This window comes from Nipponia nippon, unplaced genomic scaffold (assembly GCF_047370975.1).
Source record: "Nipponia nippon isolate SJK-2023a ecotype South Korea unplaced genomic scaffold, ASM4737097v1 scaffold_1, whole genome shotgun sequence".
In the NCBI taxonomy this organism is placed as follows: domain Eukaryota; kingdom Metazoa; phylum Chordata; class Aves; order Pelecaniformes; family Threskiornithidae; genus Nipponia; species Nipponia nippon.
The window spans coordinates 144,447,417-144,462,036 of NW_028262290.1; the positions used below are offsets into that span (position 1 = coordinate 144,447,417).

The 14,620-nt window shown below is 42.8% G+C and overlaps 1 protein-coding gene across 5 annotated transcripts in view; it reads left to right on the plus strand.

Annotated features, from left to right (window-relative positions):
• The window catches only part of PTER (phosphotriesterase related), a 24,561-nt gene continuing 9,941 nt past the window's right edge, over positions 1–14,620 (plus strand). The window contains exons 1-5 of one of the 5 annotated variants that reach the window (XM_087775845.1): positions 52–130; positions 4,089–4,148; positions 7,579–7,676; positions 11,187–11,622; positions 13,815–14,080. In XM_087775845.1, the coding sequence (XP_087631971.1) occupies positions 11,191–11,622; positions 13,815–14,080 (698 nt within the window). In that variant the 5' untranslated portion in view covers positions 52–130; positions 4,089–4,148; positions 7,579–7,676; positions 11,187–11,190. Of the gene's footprint in view, positions 131–2,670; positions 2,819–4,088; positions 4,149–5,015; positions 5,169–7,578; positions 7,677–11,186; positions 11,623–13,814; positions 14,081–14,620 lie in introns of those variants that run through there. The other 4 variants (XM_087775839.1, XM_087775834.1, XM_087775825.1 and 1 more) reach the window with 4 other exon arrangements.

The following is a 14,620-nucleotide window of genomic DNA, read 5'->3' on the forward strand; positions in this document are numbered from 1 at the left end:
GTCCCCGGGGCCGGGCCGCGGCGGGGAAGTCCCGCCCCGAGCGGGGCGGGAGCGGCGGGCTGGCGGCCGGGGGAGCCCTGCCGTGGCCGGTGGGGTTGTCGTGCTGCCGGCGGAGGGTCCTGCCCGCGGGGTGAGCGAGCGGGCAGGCGCGGCGGGGACCCGGGGCGCGGCTCCTCAGCCCGCCGAGCCGCTCCGCGCTCTCCCGCGGCCCAGACTCGTCCCGGGCTCGCCCTTAATGCCCTCGGCCCGCCTCGCGCCCGGGCCGCGAAACGCCGCCGGAGCTGAGGGGCGAGAGCTGCTCCCTGCCCGGGAGGGCCTGAGGCGGAGAGGGCGGGACGCGGCGGCCGCGGCTAAGGGCCGCGCGTCGCGGGCTGCAGGGCTGGGGCTGGGGCTGGGGCCGCGCCGGGAGGCCTGAGGCGGGCGGGCCGGCGCTTCGCGGCGGGGAGCGCAGGTCTGGGTGCCGGGGCTTGGGGGCCGCCGACCCGCGCGGATCAGGGCGCTGAGGCGAGGCCCGGCCCGCCCGGGTGCAGCCCCGGCGGAGGGGACCGCTGGCGTGAGGGGGAGCGGCGGCGGAAGGCGGGAGGAGGCCGCGGCCCGGAGAGCGGCGCTGGGTCAGGCAGGGCTCCTGCAGGGAGACCCGCAGCGGGTCTGGAGCTTGAGGTGATGAACACCGGCTCCTTTCTGGGAAAGCATTTCACGGGATCGGATGATAGTTATCAGCAGAGTAACCCCCAGCTCCGTCCGGCTTCACTGTGCGAGTGCAGCTACGCTGCTATTATTAGTGCTGGTATTTAATATTTGTACAGTCATAACAAGTTAAACATTGGAACTACATCCTCTCTAGTACTCCTCTCCCGTCAGTCCCTGAAGGTGGCTCTATGAAGGAACAAACGCCTCAATCCAAAACTGGGACCTTCAAAGCCTGCCTTCAGCTGCCTCTCCATCTGGAAGCACCCGCAGCCCTCTGCAAGATGCTTCCAGAGTTGCTTAAGCTTGACGAGGCTCAACCGCAAAGCTCCAGACTTGCCTGCGAGCCTTGCTGGGATCCAGACACCACACATTTTCTCCGTGGCCTGAGGTGTGCTGCCCTTTACAGAACGCAATTGCAGCAGACGCCCTGCTTTCTCCTCCCCTTGCACCAGTTTGGCAAGCTGCGGAGAGGAGTGCTGGTTCTGAGCGAGGGAGGTCCGGGTCCCCTCTGCCAAGTGGGGTTCAGCGCTGTACCCAAGCCGCTGCCCGACAGTGGCCTTGGGTTTTTGACAGCCCCTCTGCAGCATGTCTTGTGGTGATGTGGCCCCGAGTTAAAGCTTGCAATTCCTGTTGGTGAGGAACTCAAACGAGCATCTTTTGGCCTAGCAAATGAGTATATATGATCTCTAAGAAACTTGTACATATAATTCTTTTTTTAGGCATGTCTGTTGTTAAGGATGGTATCTTCTGTATGCTAGAGGCTTGCGATAACTCTTGAATGAAACAGACTTTTAGTCAGAGGTCACTTGCTTTTGGAAAATTGTGTTTTGCTTGTCTGGAATTCCCCTGTGCTTTATATTGGATACAGTATTTGATGCCCTCTGTCATAATATGTTCTGTAGTGTTTAAAGGTTGTTGCCTTCTTTCTGCTGGGGGCTGTGTTGCAGTGATGGGTGAAGCGATGCTTGTGATAGGTAGTTTTGTATCATTTTGTCAGGTACTTTGGGATTGTTACATGAAAGACTACATAAGTGTCATTTATTATTATGAATGCCTCTCATGTTTTGAAATTTAACAGACATAATATTTGCCATCATGTCACCATCATCACATTTATTTTTGTAGTTATAATCAAAGGTGGCAACAGTAGCATTCAGATGCTTAATTACATTTCGTATAGGTGACCAGTGCTAACTTACTAAATTAATGCATGACAGAGCAAGGACAAGTGTCACTGCTTCCCTCTGTGGTTGGGGAGCCGTCAGCTTGCTCCTCACACACAGAGATCAGTGTATAGCGAGCATATGGCACCAACGAGTTCTGTGTTTATTGAAGGACTGTTTCTCTGAACATTCTGTGGATTTTATTTCTTATTTCACTTGATGCAGATCCAAAATACTTTTTTCCATCTTTCAAAACTTGAAATACTGAACAAGGTTCATTTTTTAGTAAGCTGAAACCACGACTTCTTAAGGTTTCATGAAAACAGAGAAAGGGGACTTCTGCTTGCATCAGACTGGCCACCTGTCTGGTAGGGGGAGGATTAGAAATCCATCTAGATTGTGGAAACCTAAGGTTCAAGGCCCTGGTTTGATTCAGAGCAGTTTTGAACTTAGGTCTTCTGTGTTTCTGGAGAATATACAAGTCATTGCATGACCAGCTATATTGGAAGGGAAAGGGAGTGTCCTATCCTACTAGTTCAAAAAGAAATTTCATCTTGTTCTCAAAACTGGTAAGGTAGGTCTTCTGCTTTAACATCATTTTCTGGTCACAAATCAAAAAACTTCCTCAGAATTTTCTAAGCAGTGGCCATGTCTTTGGTCTGATATTAATATGTATGTGGGTAACAATCCAAGAAAGGCTTTTTGTCCTAGCAATGGCTGGGATATGTTTCAGGAGTATTTAACTACTTGGGTAAGAAGAAGAAAGTAAGAAGAAAGACGATGACCACCACCATCATCTCTTACATGACAGTTTTAAGTAAATCACAAATTTTCAGTTGGATCTCAGAAACATGTAGGATCACTCTTCTCAAAGATATTCTGAAACCTTAGTTTTGCATGGAGCCAAAGTCACGGGATTTTTCCTGAAGTAACTTCTGCGGAGGAAGGAGGACCAAAGAAGAATGGTATGTTACCTGCTGAGGTACTCTCTCTTTTTCTGCTCTTTCAGGATCTCACGTCTTACCTCAAAGTGTAAAAAGAAAATTGTTTTATTCCACAGTTGTCTTTGCCCTGTCCTGAGTCTCTGTAATGACGACTAAATGAAAGGAATGTAACTCTTTCTTTGCTGTCATTTGCATACCTTCTGGCAGATGGGTCATTTTCAGATGGGTTGGGAAATGTTCAAGTGGTCTTACTGCTCGAACTCTTGAGGGTTGTAAACTTTATTGCAGGACTTGACTCTGTGTTACTCACTTCAGACTGGGTAGCAAAGATTTTAAAAATACCCAGATAATTAATAGTTTCCAGGACAAAGGTACTGAGTTTGTATCTTCTCTCAGAAATACTGTGAGATCACATTCTGTGGTACAAAAGGACAAAACAGTGGCAGGGTTCTGTGTCCAGTTCTTGTTAAGACTGAAGATTCAGCAATACCTGGAAAGAAAGCAGAAGGATAGGCAGGAGACCTGACAGTCTTGTCAGCTTGTGTGTGTTGGTTGTTCCTGCTGTTTCAGTATTGTGCCCAGCTGCGGATAAGAACTTAGTTCCAGGAGTTGTACAAGCAAGAGGTCATTGCCTTTGACCCCTGCCAAAGTATGCAGACTCTATAAAGACAGTCTCTAAGTTAAAAGATACTCTTTAAGTTACACCCATCAGCTTTAAGCTTTCACTTGTCTCACGTTAACTAGTCTTATGTGGGCTAGTTTCTCATTAGAGCAGAAGCGGACCTTGAGAAGAGCATATGGCTTCCATTTCCTCACACAGACATAGCAGAACAGTCACAGTTGAAACTGTGAAGGCTTTTCTTGGGGTATTTTTTTTCCAGTGGGTCTCCAGATTGAGTGCAAGTTTTGGGATACAGTTGTTTGCAGTACTGGGAAACTGAATTTAGTTCCGCGTATCTAAAGCCACCGTTCACTATTAAAGAAAGTGGTTTTTTGGAAGTCCCTGCTTATCCCAGTTGCTGTGGTCTGTGATCTTGAATGAGGCACTAAACCCCATCTCCACACTGTTCTCCACTGTGCGTGGCTTAACAGGCCTCAGTGCATCAGCAACTGGTATGTTCTGCCACAAAGCTGACCTTGGGGTTCATGCATCTGAATTTTCTAGCTAGTAATGTCCAGTCTTGAGTAGGAGGTGGTAATGAACATCACACTTCCATTGCATGGTTATGTGTGGTGAGAAGGGTGGTGTCTGTTCTTTGGTGCCTTTGACCTCCATCCCTTTTCTCTTTAGTTCTGCATGTGAAGATCCATAGACTGATTTGGTGTGGCTCTTGGTGATGGTGCTGCACAAGTGAGTGATAATGCTCCGTCCAACATGCTTACTGAAATGTTTAAGCTCATGTGAAAATATTTAAGCATATGTGACCTTAAATAGAGAGCAAACCAATTAAAGTCAATGAGAAGTAACAGTAAGAGTAGTTATGTGCATGCTTAAGTTTCAAATTTGAAGTTTAGAGGGAATGAAGACAAGCATTTCTGAAAAGCACACTTTTTTTCCTATATCATGTTGTCCTAGCGAGAAAGAGAGTGTGTGCTTATAGCGCAGCACCCACGAGAAGCAAATATGATTCTGTTTAGACTTAAGAATACAAATGCATGCATCAGCATGCAGGACTCAGCCCATATTTGCATATAGTGTAATGTGACTTCAGTCCTGATTTTTGGCCTAAAAACACTATGTGTGCATGTAAAATGTAATTAATGTAATGTTGGACCCCAGGGGAGAATTTTTATCTGACCTTTTATCAGGAGTAATTTTGGAAGCTGCCCAAAATGTAAAATCCCCTGAAGTTCTTCTAAAGATGTTGATGAAAACCCACTTATGGGAATGTTGGTCTCAGATCTCTGAGGAAGAGAAACTTCAGTGTGACTTTGCTCGAAGAAGCCTAGGTTTTGAGACTGTTATCTGCACAGAAATAAGGTAAAATAAAAGTCTGACTCTGTTGCGCTTACAACATTTGAACTTTAAGCAAATTGAAAAAGAAGTGTGCAAAGTATTACATACTGAGTGGCTTAAACTCTGCCTCTGGGGCAAATCACTGTAGGTGTGCATACGTGGCCATGTGCCAGTCACATGTGCTTGCTTTGATCCCAAAGGTATGGCCATACTGTGGAATCGACATGAGAGGCTGGCGTTCTGGCGTGGCTGTTCCACTGTAAGGAAGAAACCTGTTTTATGTATGTTTGGCTCAAAGTCTAGCTAGAGCAAGAATGTGACCCTCAAACCACGAGAAGCTGGAAGGTCTGTCTGTCTGCCACTAGCTGAGCAATGGGGGGAGTACACCGTGAAAATTTTCACTTACCCTTTCAGGTGAACATTTCAAAGCTTTGCTTCTCACTTGCCCAGGTCCTTTCCCCAAAGCGTGCTTTTTGGAGGTTCTGAGGGCAGTGAATCAATATATTGGCCTTTCACATATGTGTAATAGTGTTTAAATTTCTCTTACAATTTAAGTAACTTTTTTTTAGCTTGTAGAACATTGCCAGTGCCACTCAAGCAATGTAACTGCTCTGGTGTGTGTGCATGCATATTTTGCTGGGACTTTTCTTTATTATTGTAGGATTACATAAGGCTTGGCTAGAGTTCTCCTGAATTTTTTCATAGGATGTATTGTAACTTAATATAAAGTCTTACTTCCAGTATCCTTTCTCACTTCTGTAGTGTAAAAGCTTTCTGGTTGTTCAAAGCATGTATAGAAAATCTAATAAAAAACAATATTTAGTGTTTCTTTTAGCTTGGCTTCTTAAGGAAATTTATGTTTCTGAATGGTTATGGGACCAGAGGTAGGTCGTTGAAGGCCGCTGCATTAACCCACCATTCTGAGTATCTGCAGGACAGTGTGTTTCAGGAAAAAAGGCAGCAAGGTAGGGATAGGTGATGCTTTTTAAATATTTCCGCCAAGAGTTCTCTAGGTTTTGAATCTGTTGGCCAATTTCTACCCAGTCGAGAGAGTACAGGTATCTGAAATGGTGAGGTTCTTACTTGCTCCATGAAAATATAGCCACCCGAAGATGGGAAACTGCAGGTGCCCCGTTAAAGGAAGAGCTGCAACATATGCTTGTATGGGGTTAGACAGGAGTTCTTGTAGGAGAGAGGCACTGTAAGTGTCCCCCTCCTCTCTGAGAAGAGCTTTAGTCAAGGCATGAGTGGTGCTGTGAGAGTGCCCGTGTAGGAGTACAGCGTTGCAGGCTGTTGGACACCTTTGCAGACATTGATGCAGAGGGAATTGCTGGGCTAAATGACAGGTGAGCCTGTATCTGTCCTTCTGGAGCAGATGCAAGTTCACTCCTACTGCTGCTCTCACCCAGCCTGTTGTGGTGGACTCTGCTCTGCAGCCCCTTGTAGCTGCACTTCCCTGACGCTGTGCACGAGCAAAAAAGCCATGCTTTTTTAAGCCAGTGTATGAGAGAAAGCTGGGTTTCAGGCCTGTTTGTCCTGTAATTAGTGCTTGTGAATAAATTTTTGAAGAAGGTAAAGTAGATCTGGCACCCATCTGTCAGAGAAGTTAGAAAACTTGCTTGTCTGGTGGGGAAGAAGAAGAACTGTGCTGGCAGTATTGAGTTCCTTCCACCCCGTAAACCTCTACAGAGTTGGCAGAAGCATGGGGGAAGAGAGAAAGAAGTTAATTTTTTTAATTCTTTCTGACATAGTCTACACATGTTCTCTTACCCTCTGCCTTTCCTCTTCCTTTGTTTTGCTAACTTTTTCACTCATTGCAAAATGTTTACATGTAGGGAATGGTGAGATAACACAGCATAGACTAGCTAATGGTAATTTACTACAGATGTGTCATATATATCTAATTTGGGGCTTTTCCATGCTCTGTAGAGGTTGCTCGCAGTAGAACTGAATGCTCAAAGGATTTCCTCCATCTGTAAATATACAGCGAACCTGCACTACGTCACATTTCCTAGGACCGCATGGTTATAAAGGAAAGACGCACTTACAGTGCTCTTGATGCAGCCAGGGCAGCCCTTGTTTCTAAATTGCAGCTGTGTTTAACTTTTTCTGAATATAATAAATACCTATTGAGCCATTCTTCTTGCTTTTTTTTGTAAATTTTGTGTCACAGCAATCTGGATTTAGTGTCGCTGTAATCTCACATTGTAATGTAATGGCAATAAAATGATTCCCATACAAGTCTAGAGAGAATCTGTGCTAATACCATCTGTGCTTACTGAATCAAAAAAAATGCGACGTTAGCATGTGGAAACTGTGTTTATGCAATTATAATGCTTCAGCAATATGAGATTACTGTAGGAAGCAACTAATCCAAACCTAGAGAGACTTCCCATTACAAGACCATTAAAATGACACAATGACTGAAGCACAAGTTTCAGATGGGAAAAGCGGAAACACAAATCTTGTCATCAGTATTCAGGCAAAACAGCTATTGAACTCAGTGGAGTTTTTACCAGACTCAGGAATGCAGTACCATGACCTTTTTAGCAGAAAGTCTCTTTTCTCTTAACAATACCTCTAGGAAAAAGATTTACTTCACCAGTATTTAATAGTTGGCTAATGGTGAGAGTCGTATTTTATGCACCATACAATTGGTGGTTGTAAAGATTTGTCCAGAGTTTATTACAGAAATGTTAAGGTATTGTTTCAAGGCTGTTGTGAAATAACACAAGTTTTGGTTGTATCTTAAAGCAATTCTCATTTTCTTTTTATCTGAATATGTAATTTTCAGGAAATAACATTTATTTCTCTGTTTATACAGCACCTAGAGCAGAGAAGCCTTGTTCTATGCAGGAGCACCTTGGTGATACCACAGCATAAATTAGTGATTTCCAAAACCAAAATACCTGTTGTTGCCAGGTAAGAGCCTACCTGTTTGTCTTTTGTCATAGGAATTGGCACCTTTCCCCCTCCCCTCAGACCAGGCTAAGATTCAGTAAATACAATTCACACGTCTTACGTAGGGCCATCTAAAATATACTTGTCCAGGATTGTTTCTTGGATCCTTCTGTAGTCCATGGAAGGAGGCCGATATTACAGAAAGTGACTTGTCCTGTTCTATTACAAACATTCAAAATAGGCTGGATGAGTTGGTTGCCTGTGGATATGTCTTTCCATCTCCACTATGAAAATGGTCTAGATGATTATTCTGTAGAAGACATACATCATTTTAGATGGCTAAATGAGGTGATATGAATTCAGTCCTTGGTGTATGAAAGAAGAAACTTTCTCGGAAGAAAGGCTTGTGTTAAACATGGCATGCAAGTCATTAGTAAAGCACACGAACATTGATTTCTGTAGTAACATATACATGCTTAAATTAAGCAGCAGTCCTTATTCCATTTAAAAGCTGTTTGCACCTAAGATCTGTTTTAAAGACACTAATTAAATTCTGGTTCTGCCAAATGAATCTTATTAGGAATAATGTGTCGTTATAGCATAATCAGGGCATGCTGTCTGTGTAAATGACAGTAGGGAAGATATCAGGACAGTGGTTTTAAAAATAATTCCAGTCACGGGTTGTTGGCTGTCTTTATTTTTCATAATTTTTTTTATTAAAAGTGGTGGGTTTCTAAAACTGTGTTAGTAAGCAGGCACAGACATTAATATTAATCATATTTTTCATGCAGATAAAATTAGGCCTGCTTTAAATGCTGTTTGTGTCAGTTTCCATTTTTGTGGTGCTGCTGGTATTTATAAAAATCCTTGGCCTCAATCAAAAGGTTCAATAGTAGGCATTGGTTCTGTAAACTCTGTATGTGTACTATAATCTGAAATCTAGAGTCTAAAAATCAACAGATTGGTATCTGCTACAAGAGAAACCTGGCACTGGAACTGGTAATTTTAAATGTTTCCTGCTGTTACAAATCAGAAGACGGCAGCCTCAGGCTATGAGATCTCATACGCACAACCATAGGTCTTCGCAGTGGTCAAGCCAGATTAATTGAGGGTGATCTAAATTAACTGTGTTGGGAAGAAATTAGTGGGAACAAATGTTGAAAGACAACTTTTTATCAAAGTAGTAGTCTGAAAGTGGGCTAAAATTCACATTCAATTAGAGTGGCCTTTTTGAGTAACTATTAAATAAATAAAAAACTGAAATAGAAACTTGTTAAGGAAACAGACTGTAATCACTTTGTGTCAAGTTTTAGCAAAAGAACTTCAATACTTATATATTTAATTATATAACAAAATATTTATATAGGTTTGTTTCCTAACTTATGGATTTGAAAATTGTCAGTGAGCATGGGGAAAGAAAATTGTGTCTCGAATGCAGAGAGTAGTTATCACTTTTTATGCTCTCAGGGTTTTACTGAATACCAGAGTGTAGATATTTAATGCAAAAAAAAAAAAAAAAAGCAAAGGTAATGCAATTATCTTAGAATTATCCTAGTCTCTTTGCTGTGCATATAAGAATGACTCAGATCATTGAACTTTTTCCAAAATAGTGGGTTGCTCTATAGAGCACCAGCTTTGTTCGAGGATAGAGTTAATGACTGGGTTGGACAACTTAATTGAATTGCAGCTAGCAGCAGTTTCTGACTAAGACAGGTATTTTGCTTTTAATTATTTGCTCAAGAATAATATTTTCTGAAATCATGCACTTCTTAATTTATTTGGCAAAAAATAAATCATTATATTAATCAGCCAGCAGTCTGTTCTATGAGAGTAATTATTCTTCTGCCTTCTCAAACAAGTCAACACACTAGTCTAGAAATGAAATTTATAAAAGAACAGTTCTTCCTAAGTCTGCTTTTACACAAGGCAAGCAAACAGTCAGTCAGTCCTCTCTCTTTCTTACGGGTGGCCAAGTTTTCATGTTAAAATAACTGCCAGCACTACAGACTTCACTAGGCAGGTGATACCTGCCTTTTGTGGGGGCTGGGGCGCTTTTGTACGTTGGTACTCTGACAATGACTGCTTCTCGTGAGATGAAAGTATCCCCAAAGAGACCTCGATGCCCTTTGATATGTAGAGTTCAGTGCCCTTCAGATTCCAGTTTTTCTGTCATCTTGGTAGATTAACTTTAGCAGTTAAAAGGAAAGTGTGCTCTGAGGGCTTCACCAGTAACAAACCTGTGTTTATGATATTATTCACGAAGAGGGAGACAGAAATGGGAAAGACCCTCCCTTTAATCAGTAATGCATGCTCTAGTTAGTCCTGTCCTCTGGACATGATTAAACATGTATTTTGTTTCATAACTGATGATTTTGGTTGACTAGGGATTATAACTGTATATCCTCAAGCCTTTGCAACTGGCATCAGGCAGATCTAACATGAACTGGGTAGTCAGCTATGTTTAATGTTAATATGGTGCATAAACAAAAAAGACTATCCCCACCCCAAAAAGAAAAAAATACCCCCAGATCTCAATGGGGAGAGCTGCAGCCCATTCTGACCTGTAGCAAGTCAGGCTAAACATGCACAGGGCAGATGCCTTTGACGTGAACCAACTGCAGACGGTAGCCTCAATGTACATCTTTGCCACTACTCATTTGAAGTTTTGAGAAACATTGTTTTGTTCATGTTAAAGATGAAGAAAAAAGTCTTTTAGGGGCTGAGCCATATAAATTAAATGATAGGTTAGGGTCTGTTCTTAACTGGTAAAATATTTGGCCAATGAAGCTGATGGGAAAAGTACTTTGGCATCCGCCCCGCTGGTTGAGGGTCACGCTGTATCTTTAGTGGCTGTTGTCGGCTTTGGAGGAGTTGTCCTGGGCTGTTCCAGACCTCCATACCTCAGCTGGCAGGAGAACCTGAGCCTCTGTTGAAGTCTAAGGAGCAGATGATCGCCCCCGTCCTGGCGTTCCTCATACAGAGGGGCAAAGAAGGTGCCCAAACACAGACAGCTTCCTCCACGTGCGAGGGGGATAGCGAGCCTTGGAGGACACAGATAAATAAAATGAACGTACCAGTAAGGAATACTCAGCCTTGGTGCCAAGTACATTCATCTGGTGGCTCAAGCTGACAAAGCTTGACAGCTGCTGAAGAGCAGAGAATCTTAAATGAACATACAGTGGCTGTTATTAAATAGGAAACATTTATCTTGATGTGATATTGACTATAGCACAATAAATGATGATGATTTCCCTGTACGGGAATCTGGTATTTTTACATTGCTAGAGTACTGATACAAGCGCAGTTGAGTAAAATAAATGCTTTGTTTTTCGTATTGACCACGCTACTGGAAACAGTGTTTGAAAACTTTCCAGCGAACACACACAGCGTGTAGGTACGTGTGTGAGAGAGAGGAGGGAATTCAGAAATTTTGTAAGAAACGTTTGCTCTATCTGAAATGGTTTTGTTTCCTTTCTTCGTCCTTCCCACGCTCTTTTAATCTGGTTTTTTTTTTTTTTCCTTTTGCTGAAGAAAAATGTCTTCCTTGGGAGGGAAAGCACAGACTGTCTTGGGCCCTGTGGATCCGGACCGCCTTGGCTATACGTTGACTCATGAACACTTGACTATGAACTACAGCAGCTGTTTTTGTCCACCTTCTCCAGGCCAGGAGCCTCTGTCTGATGGGCCCATTGAGATGAAGAACTTGTTTTGGATTAAGCAAAACCCCTACAGCCATAAAGAAAACCTTCTTTTGTATCAGGAAACAGATGCTGTGAAGGAGGAGCTGTTGCATTTTAAAGCAGCAGGTGGTGGGACAATCGTGGAAAACACAACCACAGGAATCGGTCGGGATATGAATACTTTGAAGAAACTTGCAGAAGAAACTGGAGTCCATATCATTGCTGGGGCTGGGTTTTATGTGGATTCCACTCATTCTCCTCAAACACAGGCCATGACAGTGGAGCAGGTAAGTCTTAACCATTGCTTCAGAGTCTCTCTCCTCTGAATTATCCCTGGGTGAGTCAAAGTTGGAGAGAAGTTCCAGCAAAGTAAATGAAATCTAGACATTCTCAACATGAAAAACTTGGGAACGGTGTTACTGCTTGTGTGTTACAGCTAGACCAATGCTACTCGTGTATGCTGGGATTATCTGTCAGCATTTCCAACTCTTAAGCTCCATTTTCTCTCAGGGATTTGTTATAATGCAACAGTAAAAGGAAAATAAAGTACTTTATATGTGGGCATCTGGTACCACACCAATTATCCTGTTCTTTTTACAGTTTTTAAGGAAGGAATATATCCCTTCTGCCTCTTTTGTCTCTTCTTTTCTGGCTAATTGCTTCCCAATGAGATCACCCAGAATTCTTGTAAAAAGCATAAATAATTGCAGTAGGTACAGGACAGTTGTAAATCATTGCTCTGCTCAGGCTGGCTGTTATATCTCCTCTACCATTTGTCCAGACTTTTCAGGGCAGAGTCTACATTGAATTGTTTGTATGGTGCCTAAGACAATGTGTTAATAATGACCAAGGTCCCCAGGTATTCCAATAATAATAATAATCCATTCATCTTTTATTAAGAAACTGTGATGATAGGGAGAAGAGGGAAGGGAACTCTCCAGGGCAGGAGGCTGTGAATGTGGATGAACAGAGCTGAGAAAATTTTTTAAAAAACTGTCGCAGTTTACAAATGAGTCAAATTCATTTTAAAAATCAGTGGTTAAAACTTGAGCAGATGTAAAGTGATGCAGCACTGCCAACCACACTGGACCCAAGCTGGCCCAAGCTGTACAGAACAGTACTAGTTTTCCTAAATATTCTTGCATCGCTTGAAATTTGATACAAATAGATTTCTTGGGGCAACGGTTTCCCTTCTCTGTTTGGTGGACTACTGGACACCCACAGATGTCCTGTACTCAGCTGGTAATAAATCTTTAATCCAGTCCAGAAGACAGTTGGTTACTTAGAAAGCGTTGTGCAGTGACTGATTCGTGGTAACTGGTGGTTCCTCGTTTGCCAGTGAATGTGACGTGATGATATGTTTTCTGATTAGGCAAAGACAATTTGAATATTTTGTTGCCAGCCCTAGCTGAGCTGTGTAGTGACACAAGGATTTTGCTGCAGGAGAGATGCTCTTCAGGAGAGGAGTGAATTCTCTATCGTAGGATAAAGTGTTGGGAAGAAGCCTGCTGTAAATTGTAACAGCTTGGACTGACTTTTGTGTGTAGATTGAGTATTTACCAATGTGTGGTATGAGGCTATTGAGGAGACAAGGTGTGGAGTAAGGATAAATTACAGATTTATTTGAAAATTGGTGTGGGGTTTTTCAGTTTTCTGGATTTGCTTGCAAACCTTCCTTCTTCCTTTGTTCACTTTATTCTTCCTTAAAATCATTATTTCCCTAACATTCAAGGCCAAAGAGTTAGAAGGTCGTCATCAGTGCCATTTTGTGCTCTGAATTCTGAATGTATTCTTTAAGATATTTGGCCTATAAAGCTGTTATAACAAGCTGCTTTTATTGGGAGATTCTGATGTCTTCTTTTGCTTATGAATATTTTAAAAGGAAGTTAATTTTGACCCTGTAAGTTTGTCAGCTGAGCTTTGTTCTTGTACTTCTGAAGTCATTGGAGCTCCTGTTGTTTTATGTCGGCATTCCCACAAGCAGGATTTGCCTTAAACTTGTCTGTTCAGGATCTTTGCCAGAGTTTCTCCTTTCCCCTGTCTGAGTGACAACGTTTCCTTATTCTCTGAGCCCTTGTTTTGCAAGAAATTACATTGAATTGTTTCTGGAGCCAATTCAGGAGTGCGAGGTGCAGGTTTCATGCTGAGCTAACTTTGTTTTTTTTTAAAGAAAAATTAGTCTCAGCCTAAATCAGTGTTCAAATTTTGTATAGACCAGCTTTACCAGCAAACCTGGGCAACTGTGTGAGTGGATACTGTTAAATCGGTTTGCTTTGTGTTTATTTTGATCTTAGTGAATGGCTAGCATAACATTAGTTGACAAAAACCAGATTTTAACTGCAGTGTTTTCACAACTGTTAATTAAGTAAGTTCAGAGAGACCTCAGGAGTATAACTAGCACAGTGTCCATAGGGCAAATTTGATGCTATTGAACACAAGTGGTATTAATAACCAAAATTCTCATTTTCCTGTTCTCTAGCTTACAGGCATTATTGTTGATGAGATACTCAATGGAGCGGATGGGACTAACATCAAGTGTGGTGTGGTGGGAGAAATAGGTTGCTCCTGGCCTTTGACTCAGAGCGAACACAGGGTGCTTCAGGCAACAGCGCAGGCTCAGTCACAGCTTGGGTGCCCCGTTATCATCCATCCCGGCAGGAACAGTGATGCACCTTTCCAGATTATCCGCATTCTGCTGGAAGCTGGGGCTGATGCTTCAAAGACGGTCATGTCTCACCTCGACAGGTAAGCACACTATTCTGCTGTCCTTCTGGCAGTGTTGCCACAACCTGCTGGGGTTCAGGGGAACTACTCTGCAAATAGCTAGGTTTCTGTTTTGCGCTGGGATCACAACATGAAGAATTACTTTCGAGTTTACTGACTTAAAAATATGAAGCTGCTTATACAGAGCTTGATGAGCTTCCAGCATTTCAGTCGGGATCAGCTTTTAGGTTCACACTGATAAGAGATTTGGGGATTTTAAACACTCTCTTTGAAGGCCTGGGAGCGAGATTAGGAATAACTGTAGCCACATTTTTTAAAAATGGGGATTCCATTAATTCGTATCCCTGCACAAATCACTGCATTTACAAAGCATTGGACATTGAGCAGCTTCACCAGATTGGGTGGGAAGCTGCTGGGCTTCCAGTGTTTTTGAAAACTGGGCCACTCTTAAGGGCCTGACCAAAGTATCTCAGATACTAATGGAGAACTCTGTGATTTGGCTAGATGCTGGGTCAAAGCAGAAGCCAGACCTTTTCAGTTCTGCTACCAGACAGAAGAAAT